The following is a 20,077-nucleotide window of genomic DNA, read 5'->3' as shown; positions in this document are numbered from 1 at the left end:
CAATAGACAGAAAGATAGATAGATACACCAATAGACAGACAGATAGATAGATACACCAATAGACAGACGGGAAGGTATTTAGGTCGATAGATTTATAATAGGCTGATACAGATATATAAATAGGTAGATAGATATATAAACACATATAGAGATAAATTGATAGATTAAATATATATAATTCCACATTGAGTAAAATCGTAATATAACTACACATTAAATAAGCACGTGGACCTAAAAAAAGGAACTTAAGTTTTAATCAACTATTAAATAACACATAAATAATAGTTAATAAAGTTTATTTAATATCAGTTTATAAAATTCCACTTTTGTTTCTCTTTATATTTGTGATCCCTCAGTGTTGTAGGTTGGACGTGTCGTGATTGGCTGAGAGAGAGTTGTGCTTCACTGTGATTGGTGGAGTCTATCTCAGCTGGATGTTTCAGTGTCGTGATTGGCTGAGAGAGATCTGTGCTTCACTGTGATTGGTGGAGTCTATCTCAGCTGGATGGTGTCCGTCATATGACTCAAATCCGATAAAAAGTGACTCTCAACTCCTCGCCTCAATGGGATGTTGCTGCAGTACTGAGCCAGAGACTCTTTCTCAGGTAATGAGGTATTATTGTAACGGGGTTAACATTAATACTGGACCAGGGTGATGGACCAGGGTGAGGGTGGACCAGGGTGATGGACCAGGGTGAGGGTGGACCAGGGTGATGGACCAGGTTGAGGGTGGACCAGGGTGAGGGTGGACCAGGGTGAGGGTGGACCAGGGTGAGGGTGGACCTACAACCTTATCCATTTAACGAGTTCTAATGTACTGTGGGGGTTCTCATGTCAAGAGGTCATTACATTATGTTTATCTGCTGTCATTCTTGAATTATTGTTTTTTTTAGGTAAAGTTTCCAATTATCTTTATTGAAACAGGAAGGAACCAACTAGTATTATTTTACTATGTTGTATTTGTATTTTTCTTAACTTTTTATTGTGTTGTTACCTATATGTATAATACTGCTGCGATAAATGTAGGTAAGAGTTCCTTACTGACCATAGTGGTAAATTAATAACAAAGATAGTTGTTCATGTGTTTGAGTGAGATTTGAAAGAATATGACATTTATTTTCATAGCTGATATTTATTTATGAAGTTATGACTCACTACCACTGCCAATGACAATGTTTTCTTACAAAGTGGGCAGTGGGTCGAACTAGTGCTCGACCACAAATTTGTGTTTTCCTCGTGGTATTTTGTGTGATAAATTCGAATTTGACCCCCCTTCCCCCGACAACTTGACCTGACCAACCAAAGAAACCTACCTAACCTGATGTAACTTCTTAGCCATTCCCTCTATATTAAACAAAGTACTTATATTGATATCTGGTAACAATGAAAACAGCTTTGTTGAAGCATCATGGTGTAATTTTAAATTTTTTGTGGACTGTAAGCCTCAAACTGAACGGGTCAGCCGTAAACAACAGACGACACTCAATGACTGCAGATACACCCTGTACGTTGATTTCTTATGATGAATTTACTTTCTCGGACAATATCAATTTACGACGGAAGTGGTATTAGAAAAAGGTTTCCCTACTGACAAGATATAATTCATGGTAAACACAAAATTGCTATAACCGAGTTGTGGCTGAAACTGTAATAATACGAACCTATAAAATAAAGCTAATGTAAGACTAGTGACCGTCAGCTGTTTGGTAATTATGGAGGGTGTTTTGAGACACAGTTTTGTATGCTGATTACTTTCACTTCTATTCATTTTCTTGTGTAAATGCTTAGTTTTCTAGATATAGGCGAGTTAAGATATAGGTTAAGTTAGATAAGGTCAGGTGTGGTTAGGTTAGCAAATAATTTCAGCCATTTTTTTTCCCAACACAGTACAGTATCCCCTACTAAAATCCATGAAATTTGGTATTTTTAAACCCATTTTCAATGAAAATGCAGACAGTCATTATTCGAAAAAACAAATATAAACACTCATCAAACTTTTGAGAACCTGACCTATCTTAAATTATTACCTATTTTTTTTTTACAATAATACCTTATTTAATTGATGGAGGAGCATGAAATAATTCTGTGAACATGGTTTTGTACACCACCTGATATGTTTACTTCTTTTGTACATGATACACTGTAGACAGGATGAGGATATAGCATTATTGACATATTTTAAGTTAATTAAAAACACTTTGCAGGACAGTACTGTACAGTATATTCAAGTCTCTTACATGAGTTTCACGTGATCAGCTTTAACCAATCAGAGGACAGTACTTTTCCCTTCAGAGAATTACCCGGTATATATTATGTGCAAAAATTTAATCTAGAAGTACTGTTAGATTAGGGTATGCCTAAAGACAAATGTGAAATACTGTATCAAATTTTGGGGGGTAGAGAATGAATTTCTAAACATCATATCCATCCTTATCCATCATCAAAATTCATCATATATGTATGATTATTATTGTTTCAACTATACTAAATGCATTGCAACATACAGTAAGCCCTTGATAACTCGGCACATGCGGGGCTCTGGCCTTGCCGAGTTATACCAAATTCCAACTTATCGAGGCACTTTCCTCCCTCCTACAAAATACAACAATAAAAAATTATTGACCCATATATGTGTACATGTAATTACTAAATGTAAAAAAGTAACACCAGCACTGCAGGCAAAGAATGAAGCATAGTAGGTGACACAGAGGCATGGTAAGTGACACAGAAATATGGTAGGTGACACAGAGGTATGTTAGGTGACGCAGGTGGCCATACATGCCAAGATTTTCCCAGATAATTTTATGTATCTTGGCATTTCCCGAGTTATACTATAATACATTCTGAGACCATATCCATGCCGAGTTATATGAAATTCTGAGTTATCACACGAGTTATTGAGGGTTTGCAATTATGTTAATAGTCAACATTGATTTGTCCTTAGGGATTGCTTAGGGCGCCCACTTCCTTCTCTCGAAAATTCCAGTAATATCCGTGGGCATTGCTTATGCCTTAAGGATTCCCCACGCTTCTTGAATGCAAAATGTGGGCAGTCCCCATAGGGAGATCTCAAGCTAAACAATCTTGAATACGGCCTCAGGTTCAGTAGCTGTATAATGCCCCCAAATGTCTGTTTCAGCACGTCAGTATCTGCTCATGCTCCTTCTTTAGGGGGGAGGGCGGTGAAAGTCTTTCAAATAGCAAAGCACCGAATCCTTTTTTTTTTTTTTTTTCTTTTTTTTTTACTGAAATCATAAAAAGGGACAACGTAAATCATTGTGTCATTTTGCCGTTAGGTGCTACCTGTTCCTTGGCTAACAGAGGCAGTGTGTCTTTCATGTCCTCTTGGCCACAATTTGTAATTCAATGCCTTGGTTCTCCATTTTTCAATTGTGAAAAAATATCATAATTTATGTTGTGCTACACTGCAGGTTTGTTATTTTGTAATATTGGTACAGTAGAGGTACAGCATCTTTCTATTCCCTATTACAGACGTTTTTGAGAGAACTAAGAATAATTTTGTCTCTAGGATGGTGAAGCCAATGAGAGGACTCGTCTGCTAAATGATCCAGTGAGCAGCACCTACCAGGTCACTGCCAGGTAAAGTAGCTTCCAAGTACTGTGCAGGTATTATCAGACTTGTGCACATTTTTTAAATTCTATAAAGTATTTCTACAAAACTTTTTCTGTGCAGTATATTAGTGAATTGTAGTGCTAGAACAAAAATTTACAAAGGAAAGAATTTATTGAGTTCACTTTCGTAATGATGTTACTGTAAAGCAAAATACAACCCTGTACTGTACAGTAGCAATAAACACACTTCCAGTACTCTACAGTTGCTCATGTTTGTCTCTTGTATAAATAGTGAAATAAATTGGTTTGTCTTTATATTTCTTAATTCTTATTTTTTAAATTTATATTACAGTATGTATATGCAAAATTATTTAAAATTTTAATTTTATTTTTTAAATTATTTGAAATAGACACTAAATTAACTGACATTGTGCTACAGCCCCAGTGACTATGGAAACCACTATTCAAGTTCAGCCACAAAAAAATCTGATGAACAGACAGCACTTAATAGAATTCTGCAGCAGACAGCCAGGTTAGTGAATATACTGTATATTTATTTATGCCCCAAACATCATTTTATACCCATACATCATTTCATCACTTATCAGCTTAGTAGCCATTAAGGTGGTTGGTTTGTCCAATGTTAGCAGAGGTGGAAGGTGTTGTACCCTTAGGAAACCTCTGGTGTTTGGTAGTGAGGGTCACACTCAATAACACCCTTCTCCAGGCCACACAGGACTCCAACCATGACATAATGATGAGAGATACAGGTATTCCCTCTATACCACCAACACTTATTATAGTTTATTGTAAATATGGTATACATGTTTAACTGCAATGTACATATGTTAGTGGACAGTGTTCCCGCTACTGGATCTTACTGGTCCAGTCTGCCGGACAAAAGGACGTCTGTTATTGAAAATGTCCATTTAATGACTACCTGTAATGAGAAGTCTGTTCTTGAGAGGGTTTAATATACTACAGTACAATAAAGTGTACTGTACCTTCTTTCCACTTAGCTATCACATTATAGTAATTTTATTTATATTGAAATATCTATATTGTTTTTGTATAACATTTGACCTAAGTCATAAGTTATATACAGTATATTTTTTGTTTTAAATGACATGATGATGCACACATTTCATGTCTTGGAACTGTTCAGTGATTGTGAGAGCTTTCCCTGTTTATTCACAGATGTCTTTGAATTATCCAAATTGTTTACTTATAATATCTACCTCCCCATATTTCTTACTGGTCTTAATATTAAACTCATCTTGCAGCAACATTATTGACGTGGGAGCACTGGAGTATCACACCCTAGAGCAACATGAGTACATAGAGAGGGTGCGAACTTATAACCAGCGCCTCAACACTGTACCACCACAAAAGGTACACTACTCTTCTCACTTATGTTTGTTTCTCTTTATCTCATCAAAATGAGAGCTTATATAATTTTCACACGATCAATCTCTTACGGTGGTTCCTTAGCTCAGTTGGTAGACCTTTCCTAGAATTAGAAAATGACCAGAGCATCAATTAATGATTCTATTGAAGGATTGGGTTTTCTTCTTATTTGTGCTTAGAAGTAAATGAGTGCAGGTACACCACTGGGTGGGTTTATTGATATTAGAACAAGTTTTTGGTGGACTGGCCTCCTGGTGGAGTGACCACTAACTGCTGGATGTTAACAATCAAAAGATTACACCTGTCCAGCTACCCTCCATGATGGAAAGAAAAGGTTTGTATTTAGTCTTTGAGTTAAATCTCCATTAGCTGGAATCCCTCTTAACCGGAACTCTCTGATATCCGGAATTGAAATTTTCTCGGAAAATCGTTCCCAAGGCCGGGTTTTTCTGGAAAATTCTGGCTTTGGGATTGATTTTCCAAGGGCACATTTTCTGGAAAATTCTGAGAACATTTTCACAATAACTGGAAAATTCCGGAAAGGGGTTTTATACTACTGTATAGTATAATAGATAGTACAGCATGCCCTTAAAATTCGCGGGGGTTTTGGTCTCAAAATGCCCACGAATAGCCAAATCAGCGAATATCATTTGCTGATTTTTTTATTGTTTTATTTTTATCCTCTTCACCACTGATCGGCTCATTCCCTTTATGTGTTTGCCCTTAAGACAATTGTTTCTTTTACCTGTATTGTATATTTATGTGTGTGTACACCTATCATATTTCATGTTAGTGATCAAATAACCAAATACAGTGATCCCTCGCTTAACGAACGCCTCGGTTAACGAAATTTCGGTTAACAAATTACCTTCCATAAGAATCTTCAATTCGGTTCACGAACAAAAATTCAGTTAACGAAATTCTTACGAAATCATGACAACATGTTTTCGCTTGCTCACCAGCTGGAATATTAGTCCGCCAGTACAGTAATCGGTTCTAGGGCTTAAATTCGTTCCCATTTGGGTAAATATAAAAAGGTTGTACTATTCAATAATTTTCAAAGTTTTATATTAAAATTTTTAGTCATTTTAACACTTATTTAACATAATTGCAGCACGGAAAACTAGTTTTTGGTGCGCCAATCAGCCACTTCACTCACCCACCAAGGCCTCAGTTTGTATCTCTGTTCAGTGGAGGAAACATCTTGCTTGCGGCTCTCTTGAACATAAACTATTTTTACGTTTTTACAGTACAATTATTGGTCATTCTGAAATTTACTTTACATATTGACAATATATAGTGCAGTGCAGTGTTGATTTAAAGAAAATAATCTTGAATTACACCCAGTGAACTTAAAATTTTATGGTTGAAATGACGGCATGAAACATGGGGTGATTCTCTTCCACCCCCACTTTCTTCTCTTCTCCCTTCTCCTCCACCCCCACTTCTAATTCCCATCCTCATCAACCAGAAGCCTTCAACATGCACACCTCAAAGTAAGTGTACTTTAGCATTTATTTTTACTTTGTATGTAATTCTCGGTGAGCTGGAACCAATTACCCAAAATCCCATTGAAACAATGGTTTCGGTTAACGAACGACCTTCTGGAACGAATTGTGTTCATTAACCAAGGGACCACTGTACTGTATTACAGGTTATACTTATTACTTGTCTTGTATGCCTTTTCGAAAAAATACCTAAACTGTGTTTGACTTGCAGGAAAAAATATATATTAAAACTTTCAATAAACAAAGAATTATAAAGGTTTCTAATAACCTGCATATTTATCTTGCTAGATTCCCAACAGAGCTCACCATGAAGCCCAGTTGCTCTGTGATGTTTCAGCTGCAGAAAGGATCTTGTCTGCTCAACCAATATCATTCGCAGATTTCAATTTGGTAAGTACTGTAGCTACAATGTTTTGTTGCAGGAAACCGTAACTTCTTTATACCTTAAAGTACAAATCTGAAATAGGGTGCAATGACCAAGTGACTACAGTACTCATTTCCTCTCGTAAGAGTAACCCAAGTGTAAAGGGGTGCCTGTCTTTACAATTGGAGGGGTGCTGGGGGGTTTAATGCATGGCTCACTACAATGCCTTATGATGAAAAAGGCTTTAATGGACCATCAGGCCTACTGAGCCCACTTACACAAATCAGAATATTTTACATGTGTTACTCACACCACACTCCTATTCTGTCATCCTTTCTGGGGTTTCTCTTCACTTTGTCCTTCACAAAAGTGGGAACCAAGGAAAGATGATGCAATAGTTCCTGGTTCAATCCCTAAAAAGATATAATTAAAAAAAATTAGTTGGAGATACAAAAAAGAAGTTCTATACGTACTGTATTACATAAACAGCTCTTTTCCTTCTTATAAACATTCTCCGGGGTGACACTATTATGCCAATAAATAAATAAACATGGTACTGTACATAAATAAAGAAAATAGACAAAGGCAGACATGGGCGTCCCCTATCATCGGTTATGTGCATCAGTGGTCAATGGGATGTCAGTTATTGGGGTTTACCTGTATATTTTTATTTTATTTTTTTATTTTACTATGTACTTCCCTTATATTTGTATTATCATATTGTGAAATGAAGGAGATAAACTACATGCTTAAATAAATGTTTCTTGTTAATTTTCCCCCAGTATTTAGAAGATGAATAATTGCCATTTAAACCCCGAAGGTACAGTATTGTATTATTTAGCACCTACCGGGTAATAATAACGCACGGGCACTCTGAGCCTACCCACCCTCATGTTCGGCATGTGTCGACACTAGATGCAATCGCTCAGAAATTCATTTTAATACTTGGAATGGAGAGACTTTTCTTGGAATGCTAAAATTTTATTTTTCGGGTAAAGAAGGTTCCAGCAAACTGCGGTATTTTTTATGTGCAGATGTGGACAAAAGGAATTTTGGAGAAGGGGAGGGACGTGGTGTATGAAACGTGTGTACATTTTATGTTTCTCTAATGATGTAATATGATCCCCAGATGATGAGCTCAGCCCAGAAGGTGGTGGCAGCACTGTCACATATTAAAGTGGACCATAAAGAAGATTTAGTGGTTCCATTTGGGATCCCCTGACAGCCTTACTACCAGCCTTCCTATGTAGATCATGTCACCTCTGCTGTCATTCTTCTCCGAAGACTCTACTATGTGTTTGCACCAGCAAATTAAACGTCACCCCTTACTGTATGCTTCACCTGGGCTGTGAGGAACCTTTGTGTTTATAGCTTATGTTTATGTTGCTCTCAGGGTTTGAGAGGCACTACACCTTTTAAACTTACTTAGATTTTTATTTTTATTCTGTAAGAAGACTAATTGTATACAAGGTAAAAGAATTATAAGGAAAGACAGCTACAGCTTTAGTTTTGGATTAAGTAAATGATGCAAAAGAAACTTTCCTTATACAGTAATGTGCTATTTTTATTTCTAAAGTTACTCATGAGGCAAAAAAAAATGTTGTTGCAGGGTTTCATTTTGTCATTAACAAACATAACTTCTTGAATCCTTGATGGAATATATGCATTCACTCCTTTCAAAAATGATGAATAACTTTAGCAGATTTCAGTGGCTGCATATGAGCATTCAACTTGTGGCTACTAACATATATTTCACTCCTCTGAGAGGGAATGCAAAAATTACATAACCTGTATTAACATGTTACAACCACTTAATGCCTTTAATAGGTACAGTTTAAGATGAAGTACCCAAGGCGAGAGAGGTGTACTGTATGTTGTAACTATTCAAGTTAAGCACATGGTGTCAGTCCTAGGATTTTGAGGCCAACTTGTAACTCTTCAGACTCGTATTGTTCCATGCCTAAGATGTAAGTCTAAATATGCTTGCTTTTGAGTCTACACCTGAATTTAAGCTGTGATTGGTCTTACAGGTTAATTAGAAGATGCAAGCTACACTTTGTGACTGGTAAACGCAAGGACACATCATTGCCAGTGGCTTGTTAAATGACAGTGTGTGGTTGGTAAGTGAGATTCTTCCGGAGAAGTATTGTTAACAATCAGTAAGCTGATAATGTGTGTTTGGTAGGTCATCATAGTCCATAATACTGTACATATTGCTCATGATAGGGGGGAGATGCTGTGTACTGCAGTAAGTAGGTCTGAAAGACCCCAGGAATGTTACTAGGAATCAGAGATAACACTGACATGCTGGAACATATAATAAACTACATTTCTCATGCCAGTGTTAAGTTCTCCTCCCTTTTAACCCCCTTTGGTGATCATTGTACTGTACTGTTTTCCTCAATAGGAATTAGATCTTCACTGAAAGCTTTAGATGCTACCACTAGTATCTGATATCTTTATACATGTATACAGTACAGTAGATATATATTTTCTTATTTCTAGGATAATACAGATTCTTCCCTCACCACTACAACCAACAACTGACTCTGTTGTTGTAGAATATATATTGTTGATTATAACAGTTGTGATGATTGAGGGCTTTATCATTCATCATACTGGTGCAGCTCTCAGTTTATATAATAATCGTTGCATCATAAATTTTCCAAGAGAACATTAGACTTTAATATTTAATAAGACTCGAACTGGAAACTGTTGAAGAAAGTTTATTCAAGTTTTTATGCACAATGCGGTATTGGTGGAGAGAACGGGGTAACAGTGAAACCTCCTAGTCCTGATTAAATGGAGTCCAGATTGACTGAAAGTCTGGACTATCCAAAATTTATTGAAAAAAATGTATTACACTTGTAAATGAAGTAAAATAAATTTAAAACATTCAGAATATTTATTTGTATTAACACCACAATCGGCCAATGGTAGCAACAAAATTGGGAACACCAAATAGTTTAGCAAGCTTTTGAGTGACAGACTGAAGTTCTACACAATGAACATCCAACATCACTTGAACAATGCTGTTGCTTAACAGCTTCTTCCTGTGATGTATCTTTCACTTGTTTGAAAGTCAATCTTGTTGGTACAGGCACAGTACCTGTACTACCAACATTGACATCAAACTGTAAAGCAAAATTCTTTTTGTCTTTGTTTTTACATGACATGAGGCATTGGTTGTCAAGATATAGTGAATTCCACTGCCCTTGTTCCAGCTGCACCGATTTTTACTTTTCTATTTTTAACTTTTCTTCAGCAGTTACTGTATAGACATGTCTTTCATTTTTTTTCTCTCTTTGGACCCATTTTAAATGCTTTAGAGGGTACTAAAAGTTAGAAGAAAAAAGTTGAGCCACATCTGTGTACCACTCCAAAGATAAACAACCCATACCAGGTGGGTTTCCCAGGCTAGACCTATTCCAGATTAACCCAAGTTCAGACCAGCGGGGTCCAGATTAGTGAGGTTTCACTTACTTTATAGTTGATGTAACTAAAGTAAAAAGTCTTATGAGCCTGTAATTACATCCCCAAATGAGTTAAAAGAATATAATGTTATTAAATCTACAGCAAGGTTTTACTATTACCTGCCCTTTGTATGAACCTGGTAACTCTTGAATCAATTGAGCAACTTTCTTGAAATGACCAGAATACTGGGGCGAAGTTTTGGATAAGTTCAGTAATAGATATAATCCAATTATGTGACTGGTAGCAGAGCAGTTTGTACAAGAGCCTTTCATTCTGCTGACCCATGTTTGACCCTCAGCCCTGCTGGTTGGTTCCTGTAAGTGTCCCAGTCAGACTCGGGGTAAAAATGTCAATTAGACGTCCTTGTGTGTGATGTGGGCTACTGTTAGCAGTTATCATGTACACTCTAGTATGTTAAATAACCATCTACATGCAGTATAAAGATTTAAATTAAAAAAAAATATTAAGATATAGAAATATATATAAGCGAGGGTTTAAAGGTAATCAGCGATGATCTGAATATTGTAAAATTTTATATTTTGGTAATGAAGATAACTATGGTAATAATCCTAAAAAACATGATGACTGGTTACATTTTGCTGTGTGCTTTTAATATAAACTTCCTTGGTATAAAACTGACTTAGAAATATCCATGTATAGGTATCCCTTGCTTTAGGAATGTTCGAGATAAAAAAATTTGCCCAGAGCTTTCGTTCCTCCATTCCTCACCCCTTGTGTTCCCTGACTGCCTTCCCTTAAGGTAATTTTTCTTGCCATTCAGTTGATTTGTTTGAATACACAGTTGAGAGTGGTGCTGTGTTTATTTTTAAGTGTTACACTCAGTATTGCTGTGGGCATTGTTGTCAAGTTAGAAGTGTCACTGTAGCTATCCCCTAACTCTCTCCCTACCAGGCCGAGCTATAAGCTATGTTACAGTTATTTTTCAACTTGTAATTTCGGGTAGATAAACTTAACTTTCTTTTCTTTTTTCTCTTTTTTTTTTTACTCAGTTACATGTACACACAATCCTTCATACATAATGTGCAAAGAAGTATAACAAATAACTATCATAAGGTCAAAACAAAGGGAATAAAAAAAATTTTGTGTGTGAGAGTTAGCACACGGAGTGGGGAAGAGGAGTTGGGAGCCCCGTTGCTAAGGGTTGGCAGAGGCTGCATTGCTATGGCAAACTTTGAGACCACGCAGCCAGCATCTTATGCAAATGCCGGTTGTGGTAAACTTTCATTTAGCTTTTCCTTAATGGTTTTCGCTGCATATTTTAATCTAGTTTACATCTGTTGTTTGAAGTTGCACAATTGTTATATAGTGTACAGGTACACATACAGTATATCGGTAACCTGTTACAAATACAGTACATAAGAAATACTGAAGAGCTTTCTAAATAATGATAATTTCCTATATCCAGATATGGAAGCTTCAACCTGTACTGTATCTTATTTGTTTGTTTTTATTATGTTAGGTAGTAAATTACAGTAGTTGTGTACTGTACTATCTTTCTTAGGTAGGTTTTTGTTCATGAACCAATTTTATGTATTTAGGCTATAATATTGGGGTTTTCTTGAACTAAACCTTATTTTTCTCTTTTGTTCTGATATTCATGATACAAAATTCACTTACCCTGGTAATGAATGTTTTGTTTTTTTCAGGAACCTAGCCCATTCATTAAGCAAGGGATACCTGTACAAGTTACAGTACTGTATTTAATATGTTACCGTTAGACACAGCTGTGGATTGAGTTACAGTAGATCCTGCCTAATCTGCAGATTTTCATTCCAGTACAGGTATATAAAAATTTTAAACCACTGACCTGCAGTACAGAATGTGCCAACCCTTGCCTTTTTTTTAGTTTTAAATTGTGAAATATAGAACAAATTGACTCGACCAAATGTAAAATACAGTAGTTTAAAGTACAATACAGTACTTTTTATTGGTAAATTATAATGTCAACAGACAGAGAGTTATTTAAGTTTGCTGTATATTACTTGACTAATACTTTTTCATGGTGAACAAAGTGGAAAAGCTTTTCTACAATCACCTAAAGTAAAACTTGTACATACATCATTCTCACTAATGATTCTCAAACACAGTTAATGTGATCATGTCTATAACTTATTTCACTATACAGGACTCAGTTGGTAAAATTAATATGATGTGTAAATAATGAAAAATGGCTCATTGGTCACTCATGTTATTTCTTCTTTACTTAATACCCATTATTTGATGAATATAAGCAATAAAACATAAACAATAAAGAAAGATAAATTGATTTATATACATAGAGAAATTTTACACAAGGCACAGGAATTAAGCAGCATAGGACAGTGAGCATTTTACCAGGAAGCTGTAAGGTCAGGCTTTTGTTGTTCCTGATGGTTAACATTACCTGTCTAACAAGGGCTCCTCATCATGATATACAGGGTTAACATGTAACAGGAAATACTGTCCAAATATTTGAGATTCAAAATAAAACTACCATACAGTTGCAGGGCTTCACAAAACCCCTCACTGGCCCCGGACCCCGAAGACTACGACATCCCCACAATGACAGGCCACCTCAAAGCTGTTTGGTTATACAAACACACTGGGTCACCCCACAAACATTCATACATAGAAACATGTGCCAGGTCACCCACAAATATTTATACAGTACATGCAAACACATGCCAGGTCACCCCACAAACATTCATACATATGAACACAGACCAGGTCACCCCATAAACATTTATGCATACAAATACTTGCCAAAACAACATTCATACACTATACACCAGGTCACCCATAACATTTATGCATACAAATTCCAGGTCACCTACAAACATTCATACATAGAAACATGTGCCAGGTCACCCACAAATATTTATACAGTACATGCAAACACATGCCAGGTCACCCCACAAACATTCATACATATGAACACAGACCAGGTCACCCCATAAACATTTATGCATACAAATACTTGCCAGGTCACCCCACAAGTATTTATACATATAAACACACTCCAGGCCACCCAACAAACACAATGACACTGCAATCTACAAGCATTGTTCATACACACACACACTAATCTACAAGTTCTGTTTACATATATTACACACATTGACTAATCTACAAGTTTTCTTTGTACACAATTACACACACACACTGTAATCTACAAGTATTGTTCATACACACACTCCAGCCTACAAGTATTGTTCATACACACACTCACAGAACCGCCAGCATATGTAGTCAGCAATATTATAGATTCATTTGTCACTCCACAACCACTTCAGTATTCATGGACAACACTATAGTTGCTTCCATTTTGGTCCACTTCATGAAATTTTTAACTTGAGGGAGAACATTTTCAATGGATACAAAGGTTATTTTACTCATAAAATTCTTGCCTTGGATATATACCAATCTTAAACAGAAGGAAAAAGTAGGTAATGCATTCTGAGTAGGAAGAAACATTTTGGTGGCTACTGAAACTGTGTGTACTGTATGACCATTACTAATTGGTGTCAATAGGAAATTATCCTTGCTGATTATGTTGGGACTACCAGATATGTAATGATATGGCTGATAGAAATTGTGATGACAGCTGCTTCAATTATGTAAGTTTTCATATGTTTTTATTGTGTGAATAATTTAAGTCATTTTTGAGCCACACTTCTTGAGGGAGAATCATATGTATTGGTTGTCTGTAAATGAGGCATCACCTAAAGCAAGAGCGAAAGTACCAATCTGGCATTTTGTGGTATCAACAATTAAAAATCAAGCGTATGTGACCTTTGGCATAAAAGGGGCGTAAATGCTTTGCCTTGTGGAGATGAGAATTCTGCAGATTGTAGTTACCTGGTACATGGTTTCCAAAAATCATTGAACATCATTTTGATGTCTGCCTCTCTGATCTTCTCAAAACATCGCCACTTGCAGGCACAAGAGGGCCCTACACATGCAGCTGCGACATGCTATGGTGTAAGCTTTGTGTAAATACGTATACCAATCGACATAGAATTGAAAATAGAAAATGGGAAAACCCTTATCTCAAATTCGCACATTTGGCACTTTTGCCCGTTTTAGGCAACGCCTCAAATCATGGTTGCTGACAGATCATATGGATTTGTTTTAACTAAGTAATGTTTGTATTTCATCACATGAATAAAATGATGCACTTGTTACAAGTACTGAATGAGAAATCTTAAGTAATATGAGATTTGGGTGTGATATAAACTGTATTTGAGGAGCTGACAATTTTGCTTGCCATCAATAAGAGGAGCCATTTCCTTTGATATGAAATGATAGTGATCATTCTCTTGAAAATAGTTGACTTTTATTTTTTTTCAAATAGAACATATCTTATTCTCACATTACTGTAGTTACAATACAGGGGTTTCTGTACTACTACTGAAACAAAATTTTTTGGTAAACAACTTCTATGTGTGATTTCCTTTTTCTTCTTATACTGTAATTTAATTTAAAGTCGTCCACCTCTTAAGATGGCAGTGAAGGTGGTTTGTGATATTGATATTTAGATTTTAAGAAAGCATAAATATTGTATGATATTAGCATAAGTTTATGCTTCTTCTGTAATACATGCATGTTCTAAAGTAACTTGTAATACAGTAATAAATAAAATTGATTTTTACTCTGTTCACCATTATTGAGACCTACTAAGGCTTGTATTGTATCTTGCGAGGAATGGCCCCTCTCCTCTCACGATGATTATACAGTGGTCCCTCGGTTAACGAGCACAATCCGTTCTAGAAGGTTGCTCGTTAACCGAAACCATTGTTTCAATGGGCTTTTGGGTAGGTAATTGGTTCCAGCTCACCGTAAATTGCCTAAATTCAACAAAAAAGGTAGAAAAGTACACTTACTTTGAGGTGTGTATGTAGAAGGCTCCTGGATGATGATGATGGGAATTAGAATGGGGGTGGAGAAGGGAGAAGAGAAGGCATTGGGGTGGAAGAGAAGTCACCCCATGGCGCCATTTCACACATGAAATTTTAGTCCTCTTGGTGCAATTCAAGATTATTTTCTTTAAATCAACACTGCACTGCATTATATATTGTCAATATGTAAAATAAATTTCAAAATGACCAATAATTTGCTTGCAAAAACAGAAAAAAGGCATTTAGTTGAAGAGGGTCTCAAGCAAGATGTTACCTCCACTGAAAAGATACAAAGACTGGCGCCTGTATGGTGTGTTGAGAGGCTGGATGGCACGCATAAAACTAGTTTCATTACCTTCAATTATGTTCAATAATTGTTAAAATGAGTAAAAAATTTAATATTAAACTTTTAAAATTATTGAATAGTATAAACTTCTTGATATTTGCTAAAATGGTAAGGAATTTAAGCCCTAGAACCGATTACTGTATTGGCGGACTAATACTACAGCTGGTGGACCGCCAAATGCAAGCGAAATCATGTTCAGGTTGGCTCGTAAGAAACTCGTTAATCGAGGGATTGCTCGTTAACCGAAGTTAAGAATCTTATGGAAGGCAACTCGTTAACCGAGGCGCTCATTAAGCGAGGGACCACTGTATAACCTTTCAACTCCTTTGCATTTGCCATGGGCGATGTCAAGATATGAAACTAAATGTGAGAAGATCTGGTTGTTTATGTTGATAACCATTTGAAGTTCTCAGACCATTGTGAGAAGGCGAACCTTGCTAAATAAAATACTGGAAATTAAACAAGTATCCTACACATACTTTGGTGGTCCCTCTCTCAAAAGTGTAGTGCTCCTTCACTTGGAGTACTGTAATTCTGTTTGGTCTCTGTAATACACCAAGGCTGCCAAATAATTGAGAATGTCTGAAGGAGGGCCACTCAGAAACCTCACTTATCAGTTAATATGAGAGTGTCTTCACCTGCCTAATATATACTGTATAGAAGGGGAAAGTGTAATTTGATTCTTTTGATGTGAATTCCAAACACATAGCTGAATCCCCTTTGTGAAGAATACTGAAAAAATATTTGGCCTTCCAAAATTATGTCATATGATGTAAAATGATATTTTATGCAATACATATATAACCCTGACCACAGTTTTTGTGTAAATACACACAAATGCACACACATTTTCGTCAATACACACATACACGAAATGTGGGTTCCATAGACATGACTGCCTATTAGGGAATGTGTGGATACAGCACACTGTGTAGTAAATTTTCGGTACACAAGGAAGCAGCATGGTCGGTACTGCACTTGACAGTATTCACTTTCCCAAAATGTTAACTGAAGCACAGTCACTCCAAAAGGTACCTTTACGATTTTGTGTGTGACAATAAGACACGATTTTGACAACCCTACCGAGACAACAGGAGTCACAGTGTTCATTTTGAAACTCATCGGACCCCTCCATAAAGATACCATTTGGAGTGACTGTACAGTACCCATTTACAGCTGGGTGAACTAGGAGCGCCCAGGAAGTGAATCATTGACCCCCCGGAACAGGAGGTGAGCACTGTATCCACTCGTCTGTCACACATGTGCACACACACACACTGGCCTATATGCACATTTGAATTAACATATACACACCACCATATACACATACACATGGCATATACCCCCTGTACACACATACACATATACACTTCGCACACATACACACACACTACTTACTACAGTATTACTGTACTTTGCTATCATTTGTAATCAAATACAGTACTGTATGCTGTAACGATCATCCAGCTATGATACAATGATATGAGTTATTATAGATATCACCTTCGTTGGTGAGCCCTGAGGTGACTTGAGAGGCCAATACGGGACCGGCAGGGCCATCCATGGAAGTTACACATGTGGAGGGCTACATCTAGTGTGAGGGTCGGCGGCAACGTGTTTCCAATGATGGCACTTGTGCAGTCGGGCTATTTCAAAAGTATTGACACCTTCTCGTGTGGTGCTCCTCCAAGTGTTACGGTGTGGAGTGATCATCTCCCAGGTGAGGGGGTCGATTTGTCACTTTTCTGGTTTGTGTTAAGAATAACCTTATACCTTTTCCTTTGCCCACCAGCATTTAGTTTACCATTTGTTAGGTGACTGTAAAGTACAGTAGCTGTTTTGGCAGTCTACTGTCGTTCATGAGAGTAACATGGCCATTCCAGTGTAGTTGTTCATGGATAATGGTAGCCTCGATGCTCCTACAAGTGGTGTCAGCGAGAATACTGGCATTTGTTCTCTTGTCTTCCCAGAGAACTCGGAAGATGGAACATAGACTACGCTGGTGAAAGTTTTCTCACGCCTTGAGGTGCCTCCTGTATGTAACCCATGTCTCGCTGCCATAAAGCAGTGTGGGTTGGACCACTGCTTGATATACGTGCAGCTCTGTAGATAATTTCAGCTCCATACAGCTGAAGACACAGGTACAGCGTCTGCCAAAGGCTTGAGATGCACAGCTGATCCCATGTTGAATCTCTTCATTGATGTTCACGGTGGTGGGCAGGTGGGTGCCGAAATACTGGGAGTGGGAAACATTAGAGAGGGTAATACTGTTAAGCTGGATGGATGGTGGTGTGGGTGAACCAGGGGCAGGCTGAAAATGAATCTGAGTTTTACGCACAATCACCTCAGAGCCGAGCCGACGTGTGCATACGCATCTGTGTAGATGTTCAGGATCTCTTGTGTGAGCGACAAGGGAGAGGTCATCTGCATACTGAAGTTCATTGATGGAAGCTGCGTGATACTGGATGTTCACCCTGCTAGCTAAATTGGCACTGGCACGAGTAAAAAAGGCAGCCAAGAAAATAGAAAAGAGTATTGGTGCCAGTGCACATTCTTGTTTTTCTTTTGTTTGGGTGGATGCCATTGTGCAGGACACTGCCGTTCATGCCATCGTGAAGCTGCCTCACAATGCTGACGAATTTTGGTGGGCAACCAAAACGAATGAGAGTCTGCCATAGGGCTTCCCTGTTGACCAAGTCGTAAGCTTTAGTAAGGTCAATGAAGGCCATGTACAAATCATGACACTATTCTCTGCACTTTTCCTGTATCTGGTGGGCAGCAAAGATCATGCTAGTAGTGCCATGTGATGGTCTAATGCCACATTGAGATTCTGGGAGGAAGTTTTCTACCTCAGGAAGTAGTCTGTTTAGAAGGACTCGAACAATAATCTTGGCAGCTACAGACAACAGTGAGATCCCACTGTAGTTGCCACAGTTGCTCTTATAAATATTGATGATGGAGGCATCTTTAAGATCTTGGGGGATTTCCTCCTTTTCGCATATATTCTCCAAGAGAGAGTAGAGACAGCTGGTAAGCAGAGGTTCTCCTGCTTTATACACCTCGTCTAGGACTCCATCAGGCCCTGTGGCTTTGTTATTTTCATCAGCTTGATTTACATACATAAACATATTCACACGTTGTGACGGCATCGAGTGTGAGCTGTTTCAAGACCAGACTTGATCAGCAGTGGAGCAGGTTCAGATACTGTACATTCAGGAGCCAGTGTATGCCGCAGCCCTATACTTGCCAACAGTGCGTAACAGAGACGTGACCGATCGCCCAAGTGGTTAAAGAACCGATCAGTGGTGAAGAGGATAAGTAAAAGAAAAAGTAAAAAGTAAACCTCTATAATATTTATACTGTACTGTATATACTTGTGACACTTGCCAGATGCTTCTGGTGTTATTGTACAGGGGTACCTAGTGACAGCACTAGGATCCCACTTCCTCTATCAAGGAATAAACTACAGTATTGAAATTGAAATTGAAAAAGTAAACACGTAAGTAAATGTTAACAAAAATGATGCAATACATTCTAGAAAATTCTTACATAGGTAATATACATCAATATATACAAGAAAATCTCCCTAAACATGCCAAAATAACTGCTGCTTGGAATAGAAAATAATCAAAACACCCAGTCCACAAAAAAAATTAATACCAAAATATGCTTCGGCATAAAAATATAATGTTAAATTCAAAGAAAAGGGAGATAGACGAAAAAAGGAAGGTCGTAAACAGACCGACAGACTTACTGAAAAAAACAGAGACCGACAAACAGTCAGAGCCAGAGAGAGATTAATGTAAGCCTTGGGCAGAGCGGAAATCCGCTGAGACTGGAGGTACTGTAGGCTGACTGGGCTACAGTACCTAGCCACCGACCTACTTCTAATTAGGCTATTCCTTCTCTCCCTACTGATTGCCGAGTATTCCTTCATAGTAAATAAGAAAAGTGATATACTGTATAGATTTTCAGCGACTCGACCACAGCTGAGTGTTGTTATAGAACAATGACTCCGTGTTTACTGGAATGCATTATATTTCATGTTACAGGAAGATAAGGGACTTTCTTGCTTTGTCAAATATTACATATTTATTGTTTATAATTTTTATTCGTCTATCTTAATATTGTGTAATAGTAAATAATGTGATATTGTACAGTTCTTTTCTTGTTACATTTTATAACGTCACGTCGTCACTATTATTTTTCTTAATAATCAATAAATTTCAATGAATATACTATATATCATATTTTCAGCATGAGCATACAAATACACACACTTTCTCTCCTTCCTTTATACCTACATGGTGAGCACAGAGAGCCTGTAGTGGATCCTCCCCTACAAACGCTTGTCGCTGAGTAGCCGACCCCGCGAATTCCCCAGTGTAAGCCTCGTGGTCTAGGTCAACCAGCACCGCCTTACATGACGGAGGTCAACTATTAAGCCACGCCTACCTCCGCTATATAAGACCTGACCTCGTGGTGACACTCTCTTTCTACCTACAGC

The 20,077-nt window shown here is 37.4% G+C and overlaps 1 protein-coding gene across 1 annotated transcript; it reads left to right on the top strand.

The window, feature by feature from the left end:
- The first annotated feature begins 469 nt into the window (after nt 1–469).
- On the top strand, nt 470–14,980 carry LOC121871204 (ragulator complex protein LAMTOR1-like). Its single transcript, XM_042373396.1, has 7 exons — nt 470–605; nt 3,530–3,600; nt 4,013–4,105; nt 4,857–4,965; nt 6,777–6,878; nt 7,982–13,053; nt 13,272–14,980. The coding sequence occupies exons 1-6, from the start codon at nt 564–566 to the stop codon at nt 8,072–8,074; spliced, it is 510 nt and encodes a 169-aa protein (XP_042229330.1). The 5' UTR covers nt 470–563; the 3' UTR covers nt 8,075–13,053; nt 13,272–14,980.
- Nucleotides 14,981–20,077: the final 5,097 nt, after the last annotated feature.

Source organism: Homarus americanus, unplaced genomic scaffold, assembly GCF_018991925.1.
Source record: "Homarus americanus isolate GMGI-L3 unplaced genomic scaffold, GMGI_Hamer_2.0 scaffold40565, whole genome shotgun sequence".
NCBI lineage: Eukaryota > Metazoa > Arthropoda > Malacostraca > Decapoda > Nephropidae > Homarus > Homarus americanus.
The sequence above is the reverse complement of the archived record's forward strand: the minus strand, read 5'-3'. Positions and strand labels throughout refer to the sequence as shown.